A 20,072-nucleotide genomic window follows, 5' to 3' on the forward strand; every position below is an offset into this window, starting at 1 on the left:
AGAGTTTAAAAAGAAGTTTAAAAAAATCAAATAAGAAAAGTAGAAGAAAAATTGGGAAAAGAAATGAGAATGAGCAAGATAATCAGGAAAAAAGTCAACAGTTTGGTAAAGGAAACACAACAAATGGATTAAAAGATATATAAATTTTATTGAAGAAAACAACTCCCTCAAAAGTAGAATTGTCCAAATGAAAAAGAAGATAAAAATAACAAACTGAAGAAAATATGTTCTTAAGAATTTAAATTGTACAGGTAGGAGTTAGTGACTCCATGAGACATAATCAATCAAACAAAATCAAAAGCATGAAAAATATAGAAGAAACTGTGAAATGTATCATTGAAAAACAAATGACCTAGAAAATAGATCCAAGAGAGATAATTTAAGAATTATTGGACTATGCAACAAGAAAACAATTCTCTCAAAACCTTAATTGGTCAAATGGAAAACTCTAACAAAAATGGAATTGACCAATTGGAAGAGGAGTTGCAAAAGGTAAATGAAGAAAATTCTTCTCTTAAAAAAAGAATGGAGTCTGTCAAAACTAATGTCTTCATGAGATAGCAAGTCTGTTAAACAAAAACAAAAATAAAAAAAAAAGAAAAGAAAATACAAAATACCTCATCAGCAAAACCACTGACCTTGAGAATAGATTGAGAAGGGACAGCCTGAGAATTATAGGCCTTCCTAAAGACATTAAAGTGAAAAAAAGTCTGGACTTGATACTACAGGATTTAGTGATGGAAAATTGCCCTGATATCATGGAACCAGAGGGCAAAATAGTTATTGAAAGAATACATCAATTCCCTCTGGAAAGAGATCCTAAAATAAAAACACCTAGGAATGTTGTGGTCAAATTCCAGAAATATCAGATAAAAGAAAATCCTGCAAGCAGCCAGAAAGAAACAATTTAAATACCAAGGAGCCACAGGAAGGATTATACAGGACCTGTCTGCATCAACATTAAGGGATTGAAGGTCCTGAAATGAGATATTCTGAAGATCAAGGGAGCTTGGAATGCAGTCAAGAATCCACTGTCTGGCAAAACTGAGCCTTCTCTTCCAGGGGAAAATATGGTCATTTAATGAAATAGGAGACTTCCAACAATTCTTGATGAAAAGACCAGAGCTAAATAGAAAATTTGGACATCAAAGAGGGGGTTCAAGAGACATATGAAAAGGTTAGAAAAAGGGGGGGGGGTAAAGAGAAAAAAAATCTGCTATACAATAAGATGAAACTGGCTTTATCCCAGCATGGGAAAAAGATTCTCATAACTCTTTAGAATTGTAACTCTATCAGAGAGAATATATTTAGCCAGAAGTGATGGACACTCAAGACTTATTCATGATACTGCTATCCATTGGGATAGAATGGGAAGAAACTGGCTATATCCCTATTTGGGAGAAAGACTCTAATAACTCTCAAGAATTGTAACTCTATTAGAGAGAATATACTTAGCCAGAAGTGATGGATACTCATGAATTTCTGTGACTTAGGTAGAATGATTTAAAAATACTATCTCCTTAAAAAAAGGGGGACAGGAAGGAGATGGGAGGAGGGAGGGGATTGAATGGGGGTAAATCTCATTGCATAAAGAGGTACAAAAGACCTATTGTAATAGAGGGGAAGAAGGGAGGACATGAAAAACACCAGAATCTTCTTCTCATCAGACATGGCTTAAAGTTAAATTTACATACACACTCAGTTAACTTAAGAAACATTTAACCTTTCAAGTATTAAAAGGGGAAAAAGGAAGGGGGACAGAGACAGGGAGGGGGCAAAAGGGGGAACTAACAGAAGGAAGGGAAGGAAAAAGGGAAAAGGGGAAAGGGGAAAGAAAGGGGTGGTGGATGTAGGAGGGCAAATAAACTGAAGGGGGGTGGTATTCAGAAAAAAAATACTGGGGAATATGGATAATGTGAAAAAAGTGGGAAGATACAATCAGAAGGAAGATAGCATGTGGGATAATAAAGAGTTAGTAATTATAACTTTGAATGTGAATGGGATGAACTCTCCCTTAAAAGATAAATGAATAGCAGAGTAGATTAAAAACCAGAATCCTACAATATGCTGCTTGCAAGAAACTCATTTGAAGCAGAGAAATAAATATAGAATAGAGGTAAAAGGCCAGAGCAAAATATATTTTGCTTCAACTGAGGTGAAAAAAGCAGGAGTAGCAATCCTTATCTCAGACAAAGCAGTTGCAAAAACAGATAGCATTAGAAGAGAACCATGGCTTCCACAGTCAAAACCTCTGCAGCTAATCTTAGGTCATTCTGGTTCCCACCCTGCCCTGCTGGCTCTCTGCTTTCTGCCCCTGGCTCACCAACAATCCCTAAAGACAGATTTTGTTCATAGATGTTCTCCTAGCTTCTTTTTTCTGGGTTTTGTTGATAGAATTTCTGTTGAGAGATTTGTTTCATGTTATATGTGAGGGAGGATCAAGAGACCTTAGCACAGTGCCTGTCTTCTCTTTGCCATCTTGGCTGGAAGTCAATAATCAATTTTTGCAAAGTTTTCAGTTTTACATTATTCTCCTTCCCTTCCTTACCTCCCCCTTCCCCCTGACAGGAAGCAATCTAATACAGGCTCTCTCTCTCTCTCTCTCTCTCTCTCTCTCTCTCTCTCTCTCTCTCTCTCGATGTATAATCATGCTAAATATGATACTTGTAATTATTTCTTTTTATATTTTTATTTCTCCAATAATATTTTGAAAAAATTTCATCATTCATCATTCATCCACTTGCATATTTTTCCACAATTTTCTTCCACCCTCTTTTCCCTTGCTACCTCCTTTAAGTGGCAAACACTCAAGTGAATGCAGTACATGTGCATTTGCATTTAACATGTTTACATATTTGTTATTTTGTCTATGAGGACTTAGTACTGAGGTAAAGGAAAAAAACATGGGATAGAAAGGAAATAGAAAGGAAAAACATTAAAGAGAAAGTGAACATAGCATTCATTTAGATTCTGTGTTTTTTGGGAGGGGGGCTTGGTGTGGATGTAGATGTTGTCCATAACAGGTCTCCTAGGATAATCCTAATTCTCTGAACTTCTGAGAGGAGTTTCATCTATCATAGTTATTATAGTTATCTATCAACCCTCAATGTTGTTAATGGTTCTTGGTTCTGCTCCCATCACTCAACATCAGTTCATGGAATTCTTTCCAAGCTCCTCTAGTGTCCAACCATTTATAGCTTCTTATAGAACAATAGTACTCCATAACATTCATATACCATAACTTGTTCAACCATTCCCTAACTGATGAACATTTACTCAATTTCCAGTTCTTTGACACTACAAAAAGAACTACTACAAATATTTTTTAACATGTGGGATTTTCCCCAGTATTTATGATTTCTTCTGGATATAGGCATAGTATTGGTATTGCTGGGTCAAAGTGCATGATCAGTTTTATTTTTCTTTGGTTATAGATCCATATTGCTCTCCAAAATGATTGGATATGTTCATAGCACTAACACACCCACAACCTCTCTCCAACATTGAATGTTTTCCCTTTTTGTCATTTTAGCCAATCTGATAGGTGTGAGCTGGCACTTAAAAAATTTTTAAATTTGCATTCATCTAATTGGTAATTATTTGGAGCATATTTTCCTTTGATTACATATATAGCTTTAATATGTATATAATATAATTAATATATGATATATATTCTCTATATAAAATGTATTATAATATAGTATAATATACTATATATTATTTATATTTAATATATTAAGTTATATATAATTAATGGAAAATATGCTCCAAATCATTACTGATCAGAGAAATGCCAATTAAAAGAACTTTGAGGTGCCAGCTCACACCTATCAAATTGGCTAAAATGACAAAAAGGGAAAACATTCAGTGTTGGAGAGATTATGGAGGATTGGGAAATTAATGTATTGTTTGTGGAGTTATGAACTGATCCAACCATTTTGCAGAACAATATGGAACTATGCCCCAAAAGCAATAAAATTGATCATATCCTTTGGCCCAGCAATACCAATATTAGGTCTGTATCCAGAAGAAATCACAAAAATATGAAAAGTTCCACATGTTCTAAAATATTCATAGCAGCTCTTTTTTTTAGTGCCAAAGAATTGGAAATTGAGGGAATTCCCATCAATTGGGGACTGGCTGAACATAGTATATGAATGTTATGGAGTACTATTGTTCTATAAGAGACCATGGATGGTTAGACTCTAGAGAAGCATGGGTCAAATTACAGGAACTGATGCTGAATGAAGGGAGAAGAATCAAGAGAATACTGTACACATTAACAACAATATAGTGAGTTGATCAATCTTGAGAGATATAGCTCCTCTCAGCAGTTCAGAGAGCTAGGACAACCATAGGAGACCTTCTATCGACAATACTATCCACATTCAGAAGAAGAAAAACCAAACCAAACCAAACCAAAAAAACCCTACAGAATCTGAATGAACACTAAGTTCAGTTTCTAAAAATTTCTCTTATGTTTTTCTTTCCTATCTCATAATTTTATTTCTTTTCCCTTAATCCTAATTCCTCATTCAGAAAATGACTAATCTGTGAATATATTAAACATATAAATGCTTGTACAATATTAACCAGATTGTTCACCTCTTATGGAAGGGGGATGGGAAGAGAGGGTGGAAAGAAATTATATAACTTAAAAATTTGAACATGCATGTAGGTGAATATTGAAAAACTTTCATAACAGGCAACTGGAAAAATAGAATACAATATCAATTGGAAAAAAGAAAACTGCTCATTTATCATGACTTTTGACCTTATAAATTTGATTCAATTCTCGATGAATTTTAGGAATGAGACCTTTAACAGAACTTAAAGGTGAGAAAATTGTTTCTGAGCTTTCTGTTTTCCTTCTAATCTTGACTATATTATTGCAAAATCTTTTAAATTTAATATAGTCAAAATCATTGATTTTGAAATTTATATTGTACTCTATTTCTTGTTTGGTTATAAATTTCTCCCCTTTTCATAGATCAGACATATGAAATATTTCTTGATCTGCTAATTGTTCTATGGTATCTTCTTTTATTTCTAAATCCTGTATCCATTTTAACCTTATTTTGGCATATGTGAGATGTGAGTCTATGCTTAGTTTTTGCTATGCTATTTTCATTTTTTCCCCAGTAGCTGTTGTTGAATAGTGAATTCTTATCCCAGAAGCTAACTAGTATCATTGGATTTGTCAAACAATAGATTGTTATCATTATTTACTACTGTTTCTTTTCTACCTATCCTAATTCACTGGTCCATTACTTATTTCTTAACCAGAACCAGGTAGTTTTGATGATTGCTGCTATATAGAATAGTTTTAGATATGGTAGAGCTGGGTCACTTTCCTTTACATTTTTTTCATCAGTTCCCTCAATATTCTTCAACTTTTGTTGTTCTAGATCAGTTTTGTTATTATTTTTCTAGCTCTGTAATTTAATTTGGGTAGAATTGTCATTTTTATTATATTAGCTTGGCCTAACCATGAGCAATTGACATTTTTCCAATTATTCAGATATGATTTTATTTGTATGAAAAGTGTTTTGCAATTGTGTTCATATAGTTTCTGAGATTTTCTTGGGAGGTAGATTCCCAAGTACTTTATGCTGTCTGCAGCTACTTTAAATGAAATTTCTCTTTCTATTTCATCCTTAGACTTTGTTGTTCATATATAGAAATGTTGATGATTTGTGTGTGTTTATTTTATTTCTTGCTACTTTGCTGAAGTTGCTCATTGTTTCAATTAATTTTTTAGATGATATTCTAGAGTTCTCTAAGTATACCTTCATATCATCTGCAAAGAGTGAAAGTTTTGCTTTCTCATTGCATATTCTAATTCCCTCAGTTTCTTTGACTTCTACTGCTAAAGCTAACATTTCTAATACTGTATTGAATAATAGTGGTGATAATGGGCGCCTCTGATCTTATCAGAAATGCTCCTAATCCAATGACATATAATATTTGTGGATGGCTTTAAATAGATATTGCTTATAATTATAAGAAAAATTCAGTTTATTCCTATACTCTCATATTTTTAATAGGAATGAATGCTGTATATCACCATTGTCTCTATTGAGATAATAATATGATTTCTGTTGGTTTTTATATTGAATGTTCAATTTTATTGAGTTTTTTCCTGCTATTTTTATATTGATTATTTTTAAAAATATGTAAGAAATTCCACATATTACTTTTAAAATTATCCTGCTTCTCTGAGTCTTCCTGAATATCCTTCTGCTCACTTTTATAATTAAAAAATCCACCATTACTTCTTTGTTTTAGAAACAATATTACTTATTCTACCAACTTTCTACTTCCTCAATTAAATAAACTAAAAGAGATTAAAAAATCCTTATAACAAAAACTTACGGTAAAGCAAAATGAATTTACCAGAGTAACTAGTCCAAGAAAAATAACTGTCTCTTTCTGAACCTTGAGTTCATCACTTCTCTCTGTCAGGAAAAACAGGACTGGATATTGTATCGATCATGATTCTTAATTATAAATATTAATCATTTTTTCAAAGTTGATTTTCTTTACAATTTTGTCCTTGTAAAATTTATTTGCTTGCTTTTTCTCACCACTTTCCATCATTTCACAATATCTGGTATTTTTATTATTATATCTTTCCTATTTTATTGTGATGCAATATTTCATTGCATCCATATATCACAACTTATTATTCCCAATATATGAACAATCCTTTATATTTTCCTTTCCTTCCTTTCCCTTTCACAGAATCTTATTTTGCTAATGGTTACTTCACTCCTCCCTTTTTATTTTGTTCCTGTTTAACCTCCTCCCCACATCACTGAGTTTTTTTTCTGTGTTTGATCTCTTTCTACAAAACCTTTGTGTACAGGTAAATATAGTTGAACTGCTTTTTGTCTCTTTCAGATAAGAGTGAGGTTCATCTGATAGTCAGCCTCCTACTACTTCCTTTATGTTTGTATATGTTTTTTCCCTCACATCTTCAAATTATGAGCAATAATGTTTCACTCCTTCCTTCCTCTTTTCTACTCTTATCTATTTCTTTCACAATCCTGTTTCTTTTACTTCTTAAAACTATCATAACATAACCAAGCTAAGTCCTCTATTTTTCTTAGGCTACTACTTCATCATTTCTTTCCCACAATCAGAATGTTAGTACTACTTCACATCACTCCCCAACTTAACTTCCTATTTTCCTCTTTTTTATAAAGAAGCTTCCATTCTTTAATGAATTTAATGAATAAATATTTATTAAATTAAGAGGAATTTTGAAGAGTGTATGTGGGATAGTTTGGAATCATATTGGTAATCAGTGATTATTTGAGCCCCTTCCCTTGGCCCTGTGAGTTGAATGACTCATATGTTCAGCACTGATTTGGGAGGAATGAGAAAATAAATGGTTTTTAATGGAGAAGGTTGTGGTGTTCTCAGGGTAGAGACATGTTTATTTTTTAATTTTTTTAATTTATAATTGATTTAAAAATTTTTCAGTCCCCAAATCTTTCCCTTTTTCCTGTTCCTTCCCCACCCATTGAGAAGGCAAGAAATATCATACCCATTATACATGTGAAGTCTTGCAAACACATTTCTACATTAGCCATAATGCACAAAGGGAAAAAAAATCAAAGAAAAGGTGAAAGGTAATAAGCTTCCAACTGCACTCAGAGTTCATCAGTTCTCTCTCTGGAGATGGATAGACTTTTTCATAAGTCTTTTGGAATTTTTGTGGATTATTGTATTGATCAGAATAGCTAAGTCTTTCACATTACATTGCTGTAACTATGTATTGTTCTTCTGATTTGTATCAGATCATTTGTCTTCTTTTCTGAAACTATCTCCTTCATAATTTCTCACAGCACAATATTTGTGCATAACACTCATACATTATAAGTCTGGCATTGGCATTTTAGAGCCACAGGTAGATCAGAGCTTTGCATTATAGGTACTTCTAGGTTGTAGCCTTTAGAAGACTTTTCCTAACTAAAAGGACTATGTTAAATCTAACTGTCAAATCAATGTCCACTGGGAAGAGGGGGGGGCAATCAAGGTGTAAGATTTGATGTAAGCCTGTGCCATGTTTTCAATGCTGGGAATACAGGAGGTGGAAAGAGAATGATGATTGAGATCAGGGTCAGTGAGTGTCAGTTTCTGAGAGAAAAACAGAAGAAAGTAGAATGGAAATAAACGCAGCGATCATTACAGTGAAAATGAATGAGATGAACTAGCTCATAAAATGGAAGCCAATAGCAGAATGGATTAGAAACCAGAATCCAACAATATATTATTTATTGGAAACATACTTGAAACAGAAAGTTAAAAATAAAGGGCTAGAGCAGAATTATGCTTCTGCTGAAGTAAAAAAAAGATGGGTTATAATCATTACCTCAAACAAAGCAAAAGCAAAAATAGGTCTAATTAAAAGTTATAATTCTTTTTTTCTGGGTCATGTGAGCAATAAAATGACAGACTAGATAGTATCTCTAATCTCTATGACCTACCTAAAACAGACATTATGTTGCAATATAAAGCAGCTTAAGCTATTTCCATGTTTTCCTGTCTCTCTAGTTCTCTCTCCCCATTCCTCTCCAAAAGTTCTTCCCCAAAAGTCTGCTTTTTTCTGATACTACTATTTCCCTTCCTTTCTTTTAACCCCTTATCTTCTTGCTTCCTATTTGATAACATAGAATTCTGTACCCAATTAAATGTACACACAATTATTGTTTTTATTTTGTTCAGTTGTGTCTGACTCATTGTCTCTCCATAAAAACTACTCTCTATATGGTTTTCTTTGCAAAGATATTGGAACAGTTTATCATTTCCTTCTCCAATGGATTAAAGCAAACAGAAGTTAAATGTCTTGCCCAAGCATCACACAATTACTGTCTAAGATTACATTTGAACTCAGGATTTCCTGATTCCAGGACTAGAGTTCCATCAACTGCGCCATTCAACTGCTATAGATATAAATACATTCATATGTATTATACATGCATATTTTTACACACTGAATAAATTGAACACATTTACAGGAGGAGAGTGAGGTTCTAGCATTGCTGACTCCCTATTTTCCCCTCCATTGTTAAAAAACAAAAACCTCTTCCTTGTGTGCCTTTCTAATGCCTTTAATTTCCCCTTCCCTTTCCTCTTTTCCCAATACATTCCTCTTTCTGTGCCTTCAATTTTTCTTTTAAGATTCTTACATAATAGATTCATACTGATGCCCTCTGTCTAGGTAGACTTCTTCAAATTATTCTAATGATGAAGTTCTTAGAGCTTATGTGTATCATGGTCCCATTTTGGAATATAAACAGCTTAAATTTAATTAAGTTCGTCATGATTTTTCACTCATGCAGAACTTTTTATATCTGTCTTGGGTCTTGTAGTTGAATGTCACATTTTCAATTCAAGGTTGGTTCTTTTATCAGATATGTTTGAAAAGATAAGTTTGAAAGGCATCTATTTCAGTAAATATCCTATTATTCCAGAAGAATTATACTCAGTTTTCTGGGTAAGTTATTCTTGGTAGTATTACTAATTTCCTTACTTTTTGGAATATCATATTCAAAGTCCTCTGCTCCTTCAATGGGTAAATTACTAAACTTGTGAGATCCTGACAATGATTCCTTGGTATTTAAATGATTTCTTTTGTACTGCTTGCTTTTATTTTTGACCTGGGAACTCTCAATTTTGATTATAATAATCCTGAAAGTTGTCATTTGAGATTCATTTTCAGGAAGTTTTCAGTAGGTTCTTTCAATTCCTATCTTCTATGATATTGGAATTGTTTTCTTTTATAATTTATTCAAATATAATATAGTTCTTAAAAAAACCAAATAAAATTAAGTTCTAAGCACCCAAAATAGGCATTGAATAAATGGTTATTGGTTCATTGAAAGAATAGGTAATATGAAGGACCTACTAAAGAATATACTTTATTTTCTTAGAAAAAACAAAAAACCCAAAACATGAAGCAAAGTTCTTAGCTATAAATGAAATAGATGGAATAGAAAGGTTATGGTGAGGAGAGATATTTCAGAATAGCCCTAACATTCAGTCAATCAGAAAAAAAATGAAATATTTGGCAAATAGTAACCAGGGCTACTTAGAGACTGTTGAGAATAGTTGATTGAAATTTGTTGGAGAACCAGGTTGGATGAATTACTTTAGCAGTGGTAGGCACTATGCAAGGGTGGACATAAAATATACTTTATCATTTTACAGTGTGAACATTTAAGGAAGTTGGCAAATGCCTCCAAAGAGTGATTGATTTATTATTTTCTTGATTGCCTAGATTTGATAAAATGTGAACCTTACAGATTAAGCTTAAAAATGTTCCCAGCAGATATTTTTACTCTCCCCCCATTTAATTCTAGTTGTTAAACATTTATCAGAATGCCCCTCTTTATACCCAACACTTTGTTTCTGTGACATGAAGATCCAATGTATGGTACTGAGAAGATGTAGTTGAATACATAGAAGATTTAAGAAAGAGTAGGGTCATTAAAAACTCAGAGATGGGAGTTTATTCAAAAGGATCACAGTCTTGAGTCAGACAAGGTATGAGTATGATCCGTTTAACTTCACTATCAAGCTTTGGTTGCTTCCTCCCTCTGCCCCTTTTCCCACCAGGTGAGTGAGAACTTCTGAGAAAATTTGATTTAAAGAAGGGTTTATAAGGGCATTGTCTCATCTCTAAATTAATTAGAATACTCTTTACTCTTCTTCATGAGGTCAGGCTGATGGTGGCCCAGCAGTTCTGTATCAATGGTTAGATTTTCTGCCCCAAGGGAGGAGAGAGTTTTTAATTTTCAAAGTTTTCCTCCTGTTTCTCCTGGAAGAGATAAAGAAGAGAGATGGAGGGGATGTCCACATGGATTTAGGGTGAAGATCTCTGAACTGAGAGAATGATTAGTTCTCAGTCATATGGTAAGCATGGCAAAATGACCCAGAGGAACAAGAACCCTTGTGTAGCTGTGGTTTTATAGGAGGAGAATGATCTAAATAAAAGAGATAGATGGCATAGTGATAGAGAAAAAAAAATCTGATAAGAAAAAAAATCTGAGTTCAAATCTAGCTTTAGACATTAATTGGTCTTAATGTCTGGCTGTAGCAGGTTTCTGATCTGTTCTTGTTCAGTTGCATCTGACCCTTTGTGACTCCATTTTGGGTTTTTTGGCATTGCTGTTTGTTTCTCAGATGATGAAACTGAGGCAAAAAGGATTAAACAACTTGTCCAGGGTTACACAGCTGGTGTCTGAGGTCAGATTTTAGCTCACAAAGATGACTCTTAATGATTCCAGGACTGGTACTCTGTCCACTGTGCTACCTTACAATGGAGAGGCAAAGTACTTTGAGTACTTAAGTACTCAAAATACTTTAGCAGAAAAATGAATGCTATTATTATATTCTTATAATTATTATGATTAGATAAGAGATATAAGCTAGGATTTTAGAATTGTGGTTTCTGTCCCAATGCTGGTTTTTTTTTTAAATCTTCATTCAGGATAGCAGAGGCAAGGAAGAGTGAAAATGCTGCCTTACCAGAGCACAAGTTCCTTTAGGAAACATGGAACTATTAAGGGAACATCCATTGGGTCACACCAAGGTCAAGTCAACCTATGGTCCAATGATCCTGACCCTGGATTGCACTATGAGAAGACAGAGAGGAGCAGAGGGTTAAGTAGTAGAGGGGTAATGATGAGCAGCTACCAAAAGCACAGTGAATTTTCTTACTGTTTGAGTCTGTGTGGAGCCAGACACAATATTGTTTGAGAGAGTGTATGATTCAGATTTTGTTTGCCTGATTTTCAAGAACCATTTCTTGTATTGTTCTTGAACCTGGAAAGACAAAAGTCACTGGGTCAGTTCAGAATGTGCAATGATAGGGAGGAAAAGGAGAATGGAAAGAGAACTCACCTGATGACTGAGGAGACAGTACACCAGGAAGATGAAGACTCCCTGCAGGCTGTTGATGATGGTGAAGAGATAGGCCATAATACTAGCAGCTGGGCCAATCTGCAGAATGCCCAGACACCAGGTGCAGCCCAGGATGCCCAACTGAGCCAGGGCTTTGAATGTCAACAACCTAAATAGGAGTACAAGGAGAAAATGTGATATTGTTCAGAGAACATCTGTATCTTAGCTCTCTTGGCAGCAATTCTAGATTTATTCTGAGTCTTGTGATAAGTTCCATAACAGCCTTAATCATTGAATGAACATTGCCTCAATCAAATTGAGATGTCCAGAGCCATCTCCAGTTATCCTGATCAGATCTGGTCACTGGATTCAGATGTCTCTAGAGAAGAGAGTGAGGTTGGTGACTTTGTAGAATCATCATCCCCCCACTCAAATCCATTTCACTTGCATGTCATGGCATCACCTCCCTGATGTCACAGTACTGTTTAAGAATGAAGGACAAACAACATATTGATTTCTTTAGATATAAATTTGATGGAAGAAATCTTCAGATGGAGAATGAATTTTAGTTTTCACTCTCAGTGATTGTTAGGTAGAAACATAGTACAAAGAGCACTAGACCTGGAGTCAGGAAGAGTCAGAAAGTCATCTTTGCAAGTTCAAATGTGACCTCAGACATTTCATAGCTGTGTGACCCTGGGCAAGTCACTTTATCCTGCTGCCTCAGTTTCTTCAAGTGTAAAAAAGGGGTTGGAAGAGGTAATGGCAAAGTACTCAAGTTTCTTGGCAAGAAAACTCCAAATATGCTTATGAGGTATTGGACTTGACTCAAAAACAACAAATCAATGTCTGTGTTATAAAAGTGGACCTACTCAATATCTACCATGACAGTTTTTTGTCCTCAGTAAGGATGGATTCAGAGCAATGTAGAATGCTGTCTTGTAAATCTTCCTCCAAAAGCCTGACTTTTCCTTAATAAAAATCTATGGGTCTGTCATTCATTTGATACATTATGAATTTTTCTCAAAATGATCACATAAACTTATTTTTCAGTGGAAAACCTTTGTGTACTTGGTCTCAGCAACCTGGTTAAAATAAGTTCAAGTTTCCAGAGTCATACTGAAGCCATGAAGACCAGAGTTCTATTTGAGGGTACCAATGCATTTCCAGCCTAGAAACAATAGAGCTTAACACTTAGTTAGCAAGAGTAATTAGTAAAAACAGGAAATTACTAGATGCTACATAGTATAACCAATAGAAAACTGGGCTTAAAATCAGAAAGACCTGATAACAAATTGATCTTGAATACTTTTATTTTCTAGCTGTGTGACCTGATCTTGGGTCAGTCACTTAACCCTGTTTATCTCAGTTTCCTCAATGGCAGAATGGAGCTAATAATGACACTTACCTCACAGGGTTGATGTTATGGTCAAATGAAATAATAGGAATGAGCCTGATATATTTTTGTTTTATTCTCCCTTTATATGGTGGTCATATCCCTTTGAAGTTTCTCCCCAGTCTGGCCTATTCTTCTCCTTGTCTTGATCGAGATGGTAAAAGTGCTGGAGTACTATATGCCTTGAGCTTTTTGTTTTTAAAACCCAAACAGACAGCAGCATTTGATAGACTCAATACTACATTCTCTTATCTTTTGCATTTTTTGCAGTAAGTAAACTTTAAATTAAAAAGTGAGCTTTTTTGTCATGTAAAACTAGGTGAAAATAGAGATTTTAGTGGGTAAATAATATATCAGTTATATTTGGAAATTTTCTTGGTGTTTAAACTGTGATAAGATTAAATATGAGATGAATTTGATAAAATTATGAAATATCATAAGGCTAGTAGGTGGCACAGTGGATAGCACCAAGTCTGAAGTAAGTTTCATCTTCCACAGTTCAAATTTAGATTCAGACACTTATTAGTTGTATGAGCTTGTGCAAGTCACTTATCCCTGTTTGTCCCAGTTTCCTCATTTGTAGCATGAATGAAAGAAGGAAAAGACAAAATACTTCATTATCTTTTGCCAAGAAAGTCCCTAAGGGGTCACAAAGAGTAGGATATGATTGGAAAACAAATAACAAAATGAAATGTATGCAAAAGAGAGCCCCCCCCCCAACCCAGGACAAAACCTGAAAGAACTTTGGCTCAGGTAAGGGAGGGGCTGAATAGAATGAAACTTCCCAACTCCTTTTGCCTTATAGGTAAACCCAGCTTCAGTGATGGAATTAAATCTTTCCTTTATGAAGATTCAACTCCATTGCCCCATATCTTTATTTTAACATCTTTACACAAGCTGATATGGAATCAGAATGACTCAGTTTGAATCCTCTTTCTATTATTTGCTACTTGTCTGACCTTGGACAAGCTACATGTTCTCTTTGGGTTTCAATTTTCTTATTTCTAAAAGAGAGGGTTTGGACTCCAAGGTCTATAAAATTCTTTCCAGATCTAAGATTGTAATCTTATGAGCCTGCAAAGTACACTTAGAAAAGGTTTTGGATCCAACTAGGCAACTTGGTTTTGACCCTCCGAGACTGCCTCTAGATGAAATAATTTTACTTCACCTTATATCCTGAAGAGTGGACACCTCATTGTTGAGGGAGGAAAGTTTTCTTTGCAAAGTCCAAAGGACCAGAAGAAAAAAAGCGAAATTTACCTATGAGAACAATACAAAATTCATTGTCCCAAGTGGTTTACCTGGAACCAGAACCCCATTTTGGTCATCTTTTTTCCAAACTAGTTGTTTTGAGTTTGTATTTCACATTACTCACTATCTTGTACACAGGTGTGCGCATGCACATAACCACATAGAAAAATCCATGTCCACAGAAGCAGCACCACCACCCTGACCACCTGGGATCATTGATTCTTGCTCAGGATCCTTGGTCAGGCTCTCTGGCTTCCTTTTGATCCCTCTCTCTGGTGGCTAGAATGATATTGTGATGTGGTCACTTACAGAGAATACAGCACAGATCGGTCCAAGGAAAGCCCAGACAAATCCTTTTTTCACTTGAAGCCAGCAGCTAAGACAAAGAAGGAAGAACAACCATTAAGCCTTGGGGACAGGGCACATCAATACTGAGGGAATGAAAATCTTTCTTCATCCAGGGGGAAATAGAGACTTTTTCCACTTGTGTAGAGCTTTGAGTGATAGGAAATGATACTAGGCTAGGTTGTCAGGTAATCCTACTGATGTCCACAAAGTTCATTTGACAGTCTGTGGTCTGATGCAATGCTTTAGACACTCCTTCATGTAGCCATACTTATATATCCCCAATACTACCTTGAGACTCACTTTCTTCATCAGTAAAATAAGGATAATAATATCACCTCACAGGATTGTGAAGTTTAAATGTGATGCAAAGTCTTTTGTCTTTTGCAAACTTGAAAATACTATATCAGTACCAGTAATGCAAACACATATTTGTTCCCAAGATATTTTTACTATGGTTGCTCTGTGGAGCTAGGAACTCCTCCTAACAGATCATTTCTGCTTAGAATTTGTACCAAGTTTATATAGAGTTGGAGCCCGCAAAACTTGAATACAAACCCTGCCTTGGACATAGACTAAGTGAATGATCCTGGGCAAGTCACTTAGCCTCTCACCTTTCATTTTGGCATTTGTAAAATGGAGATAATATTAACAGCTACCTCAAGGTGTTATTGTGGGGATAAAATGAAAAAATTTATGTAAATCACCTTTCCAACTTAAAGACATTTTAGAAATGCTAGATATGTTATCGTGAGGAGCAAATGAGATAATCTAAGCAAAGTGCTTTACAGGCTTCAAAGAGCTATATAAATAGCTATTATTATTAATTATTATTATTATTATTAATGAATTATTATTGTTGTTGTCATAGGAGTTGTCTGAGTTCAGAGAGGAGAAGTTACTTCTTCATAGTTATAATGCTGCTAAGTGACAGATTTTGAATCTAGGTCTTCTTGATTCAAAGTCTGATATTCTATGTACTAGTCAATGCTACTCTTGGACCCCAGGAGTTAAATCATGGTTAAATTATAATAATGTTTCAGTTGAAGTGAAAAAAAGAATAGCTATCCTTACTTCAGACAAAGCAAAAGCAAAAATTAAAAGTGATCATTAAAAGTGATAAGGAAGGGAGGTGTATCTTCCTAAAAGGTACCATAGATATTGAAGAAATATCATTAATGAACTTAAATGCACAACTGGTATAGCATCCAAAATCTTAGCAGAAAAGGTAAATGATCTATAGGAAGATATAAACAGTAAAATTATACTGAGGAGGGAACTCAACTTTCTTCTCTTGGAATTAGATAAATCTAAGCACAAAATAAATAAGAAGGAAGTTAAGGATATGAATAGTATTTTTTAAAAGTTAGATAAGAGATACTCCTGGAGAAAAATGGAATAGAAAGGAATATATCTTTTTCTCAGTGGCATATGACACCTACTCAAAAAAATTGAGTAAGTATTAGGGCATAAAAATATCACAATCAAATGCAGAAAGACATATTAAATGCAATATTTTCAGATAGTGATGCAATAAAAATCACCTGAAATAAAGGAATCATGGAAAGATAAACTAAAAATTAATTTTAAACTAAATAACCTAATTATAAAAAATGAATGTATCAAACAAAAAATCATAGAAATATTTAAAAATTTCATCCAAGAAAATGACAGTAATGAGACAACATACCAAAACTTGTGAGATAGAGTCAATGCAGTTATTAGGGGAAATTTCTTATTTCTAAATGCTTACATGAATAAAATAGAGAAAAAAAGATCAATGAATTGGCATGCAACTACAAAAGTTAGAAAAAACAAATTAAAATTCCCCTATTAAATAGAAAATTAGAAAGTCTGCAAATCAAAGTAGAGTTTAATAAAACTGAAAGTAATGAAACAATTGAACTAATAGATAAAACTAAGAGTTGGTTTTATTAAAAAGCCAATAAGCCTTTGACTAATTTGATTTTAAAAAATAAGAAAGAAAAAACTAAATTGGCAGTATCAAAACTTAAAGGGTGAATTCGTCACCAATTTGGAGAAAATTAAAATAATAATTTGGAGCTATTTTACCCAATGGTGTGCCAATTAATCGAATGATCTAAGTGAAATGGATGGATATTTACAAAAATATAAATTTCCCAGATTAACTGAAGAAGAAATAGAATACTTAAATAACTCCATTTCAGAAAAAGAAATTGAACAAATCATCAATGAACTTCATTAGGAAAAATCCCAGGGTCAAACACTTAAAAGAACATTTTGTTCCAATTTGATATAATAAATTATTTGAAAATATAAGTGAAGGAGTTCTGCCAAATTCCTTCTATGACACCAATATGATATTGATACATAAATCAGAAAGAGTTAGAACAGAGAAAGAATATTGACCAATTTCCCTAATGAATATTGATGTAAAGTTTTTAAATAAATTATTAGCGAAGAAATTACATCAAATTATCACGAGGATAAAATGCTATGATCAGGTAGGATTTATACCAGGAATGCAGATTTGATTCAATATTACAAAAATTATCAGCATAATTGATTACTGATAACAAAACTAGCAGAAATCATATAACTGTTTCAAAAGATGCTGAAAAAGCTTTTGAAAAAATACAGCATCAGTTTTTGTTAAAAACACTAGAGAATATAGGAAAAGGGCATTTTCCATAAAATGATTAATAGTATCTTTCTAAAACCATCAACAAGCATTACATGTAATGGGGATAAGCTAAAAGCATTCCCAATATGATCAAGGATGGAACAAGGATGCTTGTTATCATGACTATTATTCATCATTGTATTAGAAATTTAGCCATAGCATTAGGAGAAGAAAATGTAATTGAAGGAATTAAAACAGGCAGTAGGAAACAAAACTTTGCAGATGATATGATGGTATAGTTAGAGAACCCTAGAAAATAACCAAAAACTATTTGAAACAATTCACAACCATAGCAAAGTTGCAGAATATATAAATCATTATTTCTATATATTACCAACAAAGCACAGCAACAAGAAATAGAAAGAGAAATTCCATTTAAAGTTACTTTAGGGGCAGCTAGGTGGCGTAGTGGATAAAGCACTGGCCTTGGAGTCAGGAGTACCTGGGTTCAAATCCATCTCAGACTCAATAATTACCTAGCTGTGTGGCCTTGGGCAATCCACTTAACCCCATTTGCCTTGCAAAAAAAAAAAACCCTACAAAAAATAAAGTTACTTTAGACAACATAAAAGACTTGGGAGTTTATCTGCCAAAACAAACTCTGAAACTATATGAAAATAATTTAAAAATGTTTTTCACTAAAATAAAATCAGATCTAATATTGGAAAAATGCCAACTGCTCATAGGCAAGCTGAGATAATATAATAAAAATCACAATTTCATCAAAATTAAATTACCTATTTAGTACCATACCACTCAAACTACCAAAAATTATTTTACAGAGCTAGAAAAAATTAACAAAATTCATATGGAGGAAGAAAAGATCAAGACTATCAAGAGAATTAATGAAAAAAAACTGCAAAAGAAGGTGGCTTATCCGTACTAGGTCTAAAATTATATTACAAAGCTGCTTGGTGATGGCTGAGAAATAGAGTGGTGAATTAGTGTAATAGATTAAATACAAATGAAACAGTAGTAAATGACTATAATTATCCACTGTTTGACAAGCCCAAAAATTCTAGTTTCTTGGATAAGAACTCAATCTTTAAACCAAAAGTCAATTAGGATAAGTAATAGTTTATCTGTCAGATCTATGGAAAGAGGAGGCGTTTATGTCTAAAGAAGAGATAGCATAATGAATTGCAAATGCATGGTTATAATTACATTAAATTAAAATAGTTTTGCACAAATAAAATCAAAGCAATCAACATTAAAAGGAATGTAGTGAGCTGGAACACAGTTTTTCATTGTTAATGTTTCTGATAAAGGATTTATTCCTAAAATACAGAGAACTGAGTCAAATTTATAACAATACAATTCTCCAGTTGATAAATGGTCAAAGAATATGAACAGGCAGTTCTCAGATGAGAAATCAAATTTCTCTCAAGTCATATGAAAAAATGCTCTAAATGATTATTGATTAGAGTGATGCTAACTAAAACAACTCTGAGGTACCCCTCACACCTATAAGACAGGCCAATTTGAAAAAAAGGAAAATGATCAGTGTTGGAGGGAATATGAAAAAAAACCTGGGACATGAATTCATTGTTAGTGAAGCAACTAATCCAACCTTTCTGGAGAGCATTTTGGAACCAAGCCCAAAGGGCAATAAAACTGCATACTTTTTGATCCAACAATACCATTACTAGGTCTGTATCCTGAAGACATCACAAGAATGGGTAAAAAACCCACATATACAAAAATATTTATAGGAGCTCTTTTTGTTGTGGCAAAGAATTGGAAACTGAGGGATTGTCCATCAATTGAGCTGAACAAATTGTGGAATAGAAATATGATGGAAAAATATGATTCTGTAAGAAGTAATGAGTAGTGGAACTTCAGAAAAGTCTGGAAAGCCTTGCATGAACTGATGCTGAGAGAAGTGAGCAGAAACAGAGGAACATTATATACATTAATAGCAATATTGTGCATCGATCAACCATGATAGACTGCCTCTTTTCAGCAGGACAGTAATCAAAGACAATTCTAAAGGACTTGTAATGGAAAATACCATCCACATCCAGAAAAGGAACTGTGGAGTCTTAAAGGAGTCCAAAGTTTACTATTTTCAATTTTTAAAATTTATTTTGCATTTTATGTTTTTTCCCCTTTCATGAATTTTTCCCTTTTGGTTTTGATTCTTCTTTCACAAGATGATTAATATGGAAATATGTTTAACATAGTTAGACATACGAAACTCATATTAGATCGCTCTCTATCAAAGAGAGAGGGGAGGGAGGGTGAAAAATGTGGAACTCAAAACCTTATTGAAAAGTGATTGTTGAAAACATCTTTACACATAGTTAGAAAAATAAATTTAAGGAAATTTTAAAGGAAAAACAAAAAGATAACTGAAAGGAGCAGTATCTGATAGGGCGACACTAAGACAAGCAGAGCAATAGGTCAGTGAAGACCATGAGACCAGTTGATTTAATAGAACAGACCCACTGTGCCAGGGAGTCCAGATAGGCAACACAAAGTTATTAAGGAAGCAGCCCAGTT

General features: G+C 33.8%; 1 protein-coding gene across 4 annotated transcripts in view; it reads right to left on the reverse strand.

Annotated features, from left to right (window-relative positions):
* Nucleotides 1–8,333: 8,333 nt before the first annotated feature.
* Nucleotides 8,334–20,072, reverse strand: part of LOC141500467 (adhesion G protein-coupled receptor E3-like) — a 76,784-nt gene continuing 65,045 nt past the window's right edge. For 2 of the 4 annotated variants that reach the window (XM_074203649.1, XM_074203647.1), the window contains 4 exons: nucleotides 14,870–14,936; nucleotides 14,478–14,569; nucleotides 11,914–12,082; nucleotides 10,837–11,835 (listed from right to left, as the gene is read on the reverse strand). In XM_074203649.1, the coding sequence (XP_074059750.1) occupies nucleotides 11,674–11,835; nucleotides 11,914–12,082; nucleotides 14,478–14,569; nucleotides 14,870–14,936 (490 nt within the window). In that variant the 3' untranslated portion in view covers nucleotides 10,837–11,673. The other 2 variants (XM_074203648.1, XM_074203650.1) reach the window with 2 other exon arrangements.

Source organism: Macrotis lagotis, chromosome X (assembly GCF_037893015.1).
Source record: "Macrotis lagotis isolate mMagLag1 chromosome X, bilby.v1.9.chrom.fasta, whole genome shotgun sequence".
Lineage (NCBI taxonomy): Eukaryota > Metazoa > Chordata > Mammalia > Peramelemorphia > Peramelidae > Macrotis > Macrotis lagotis.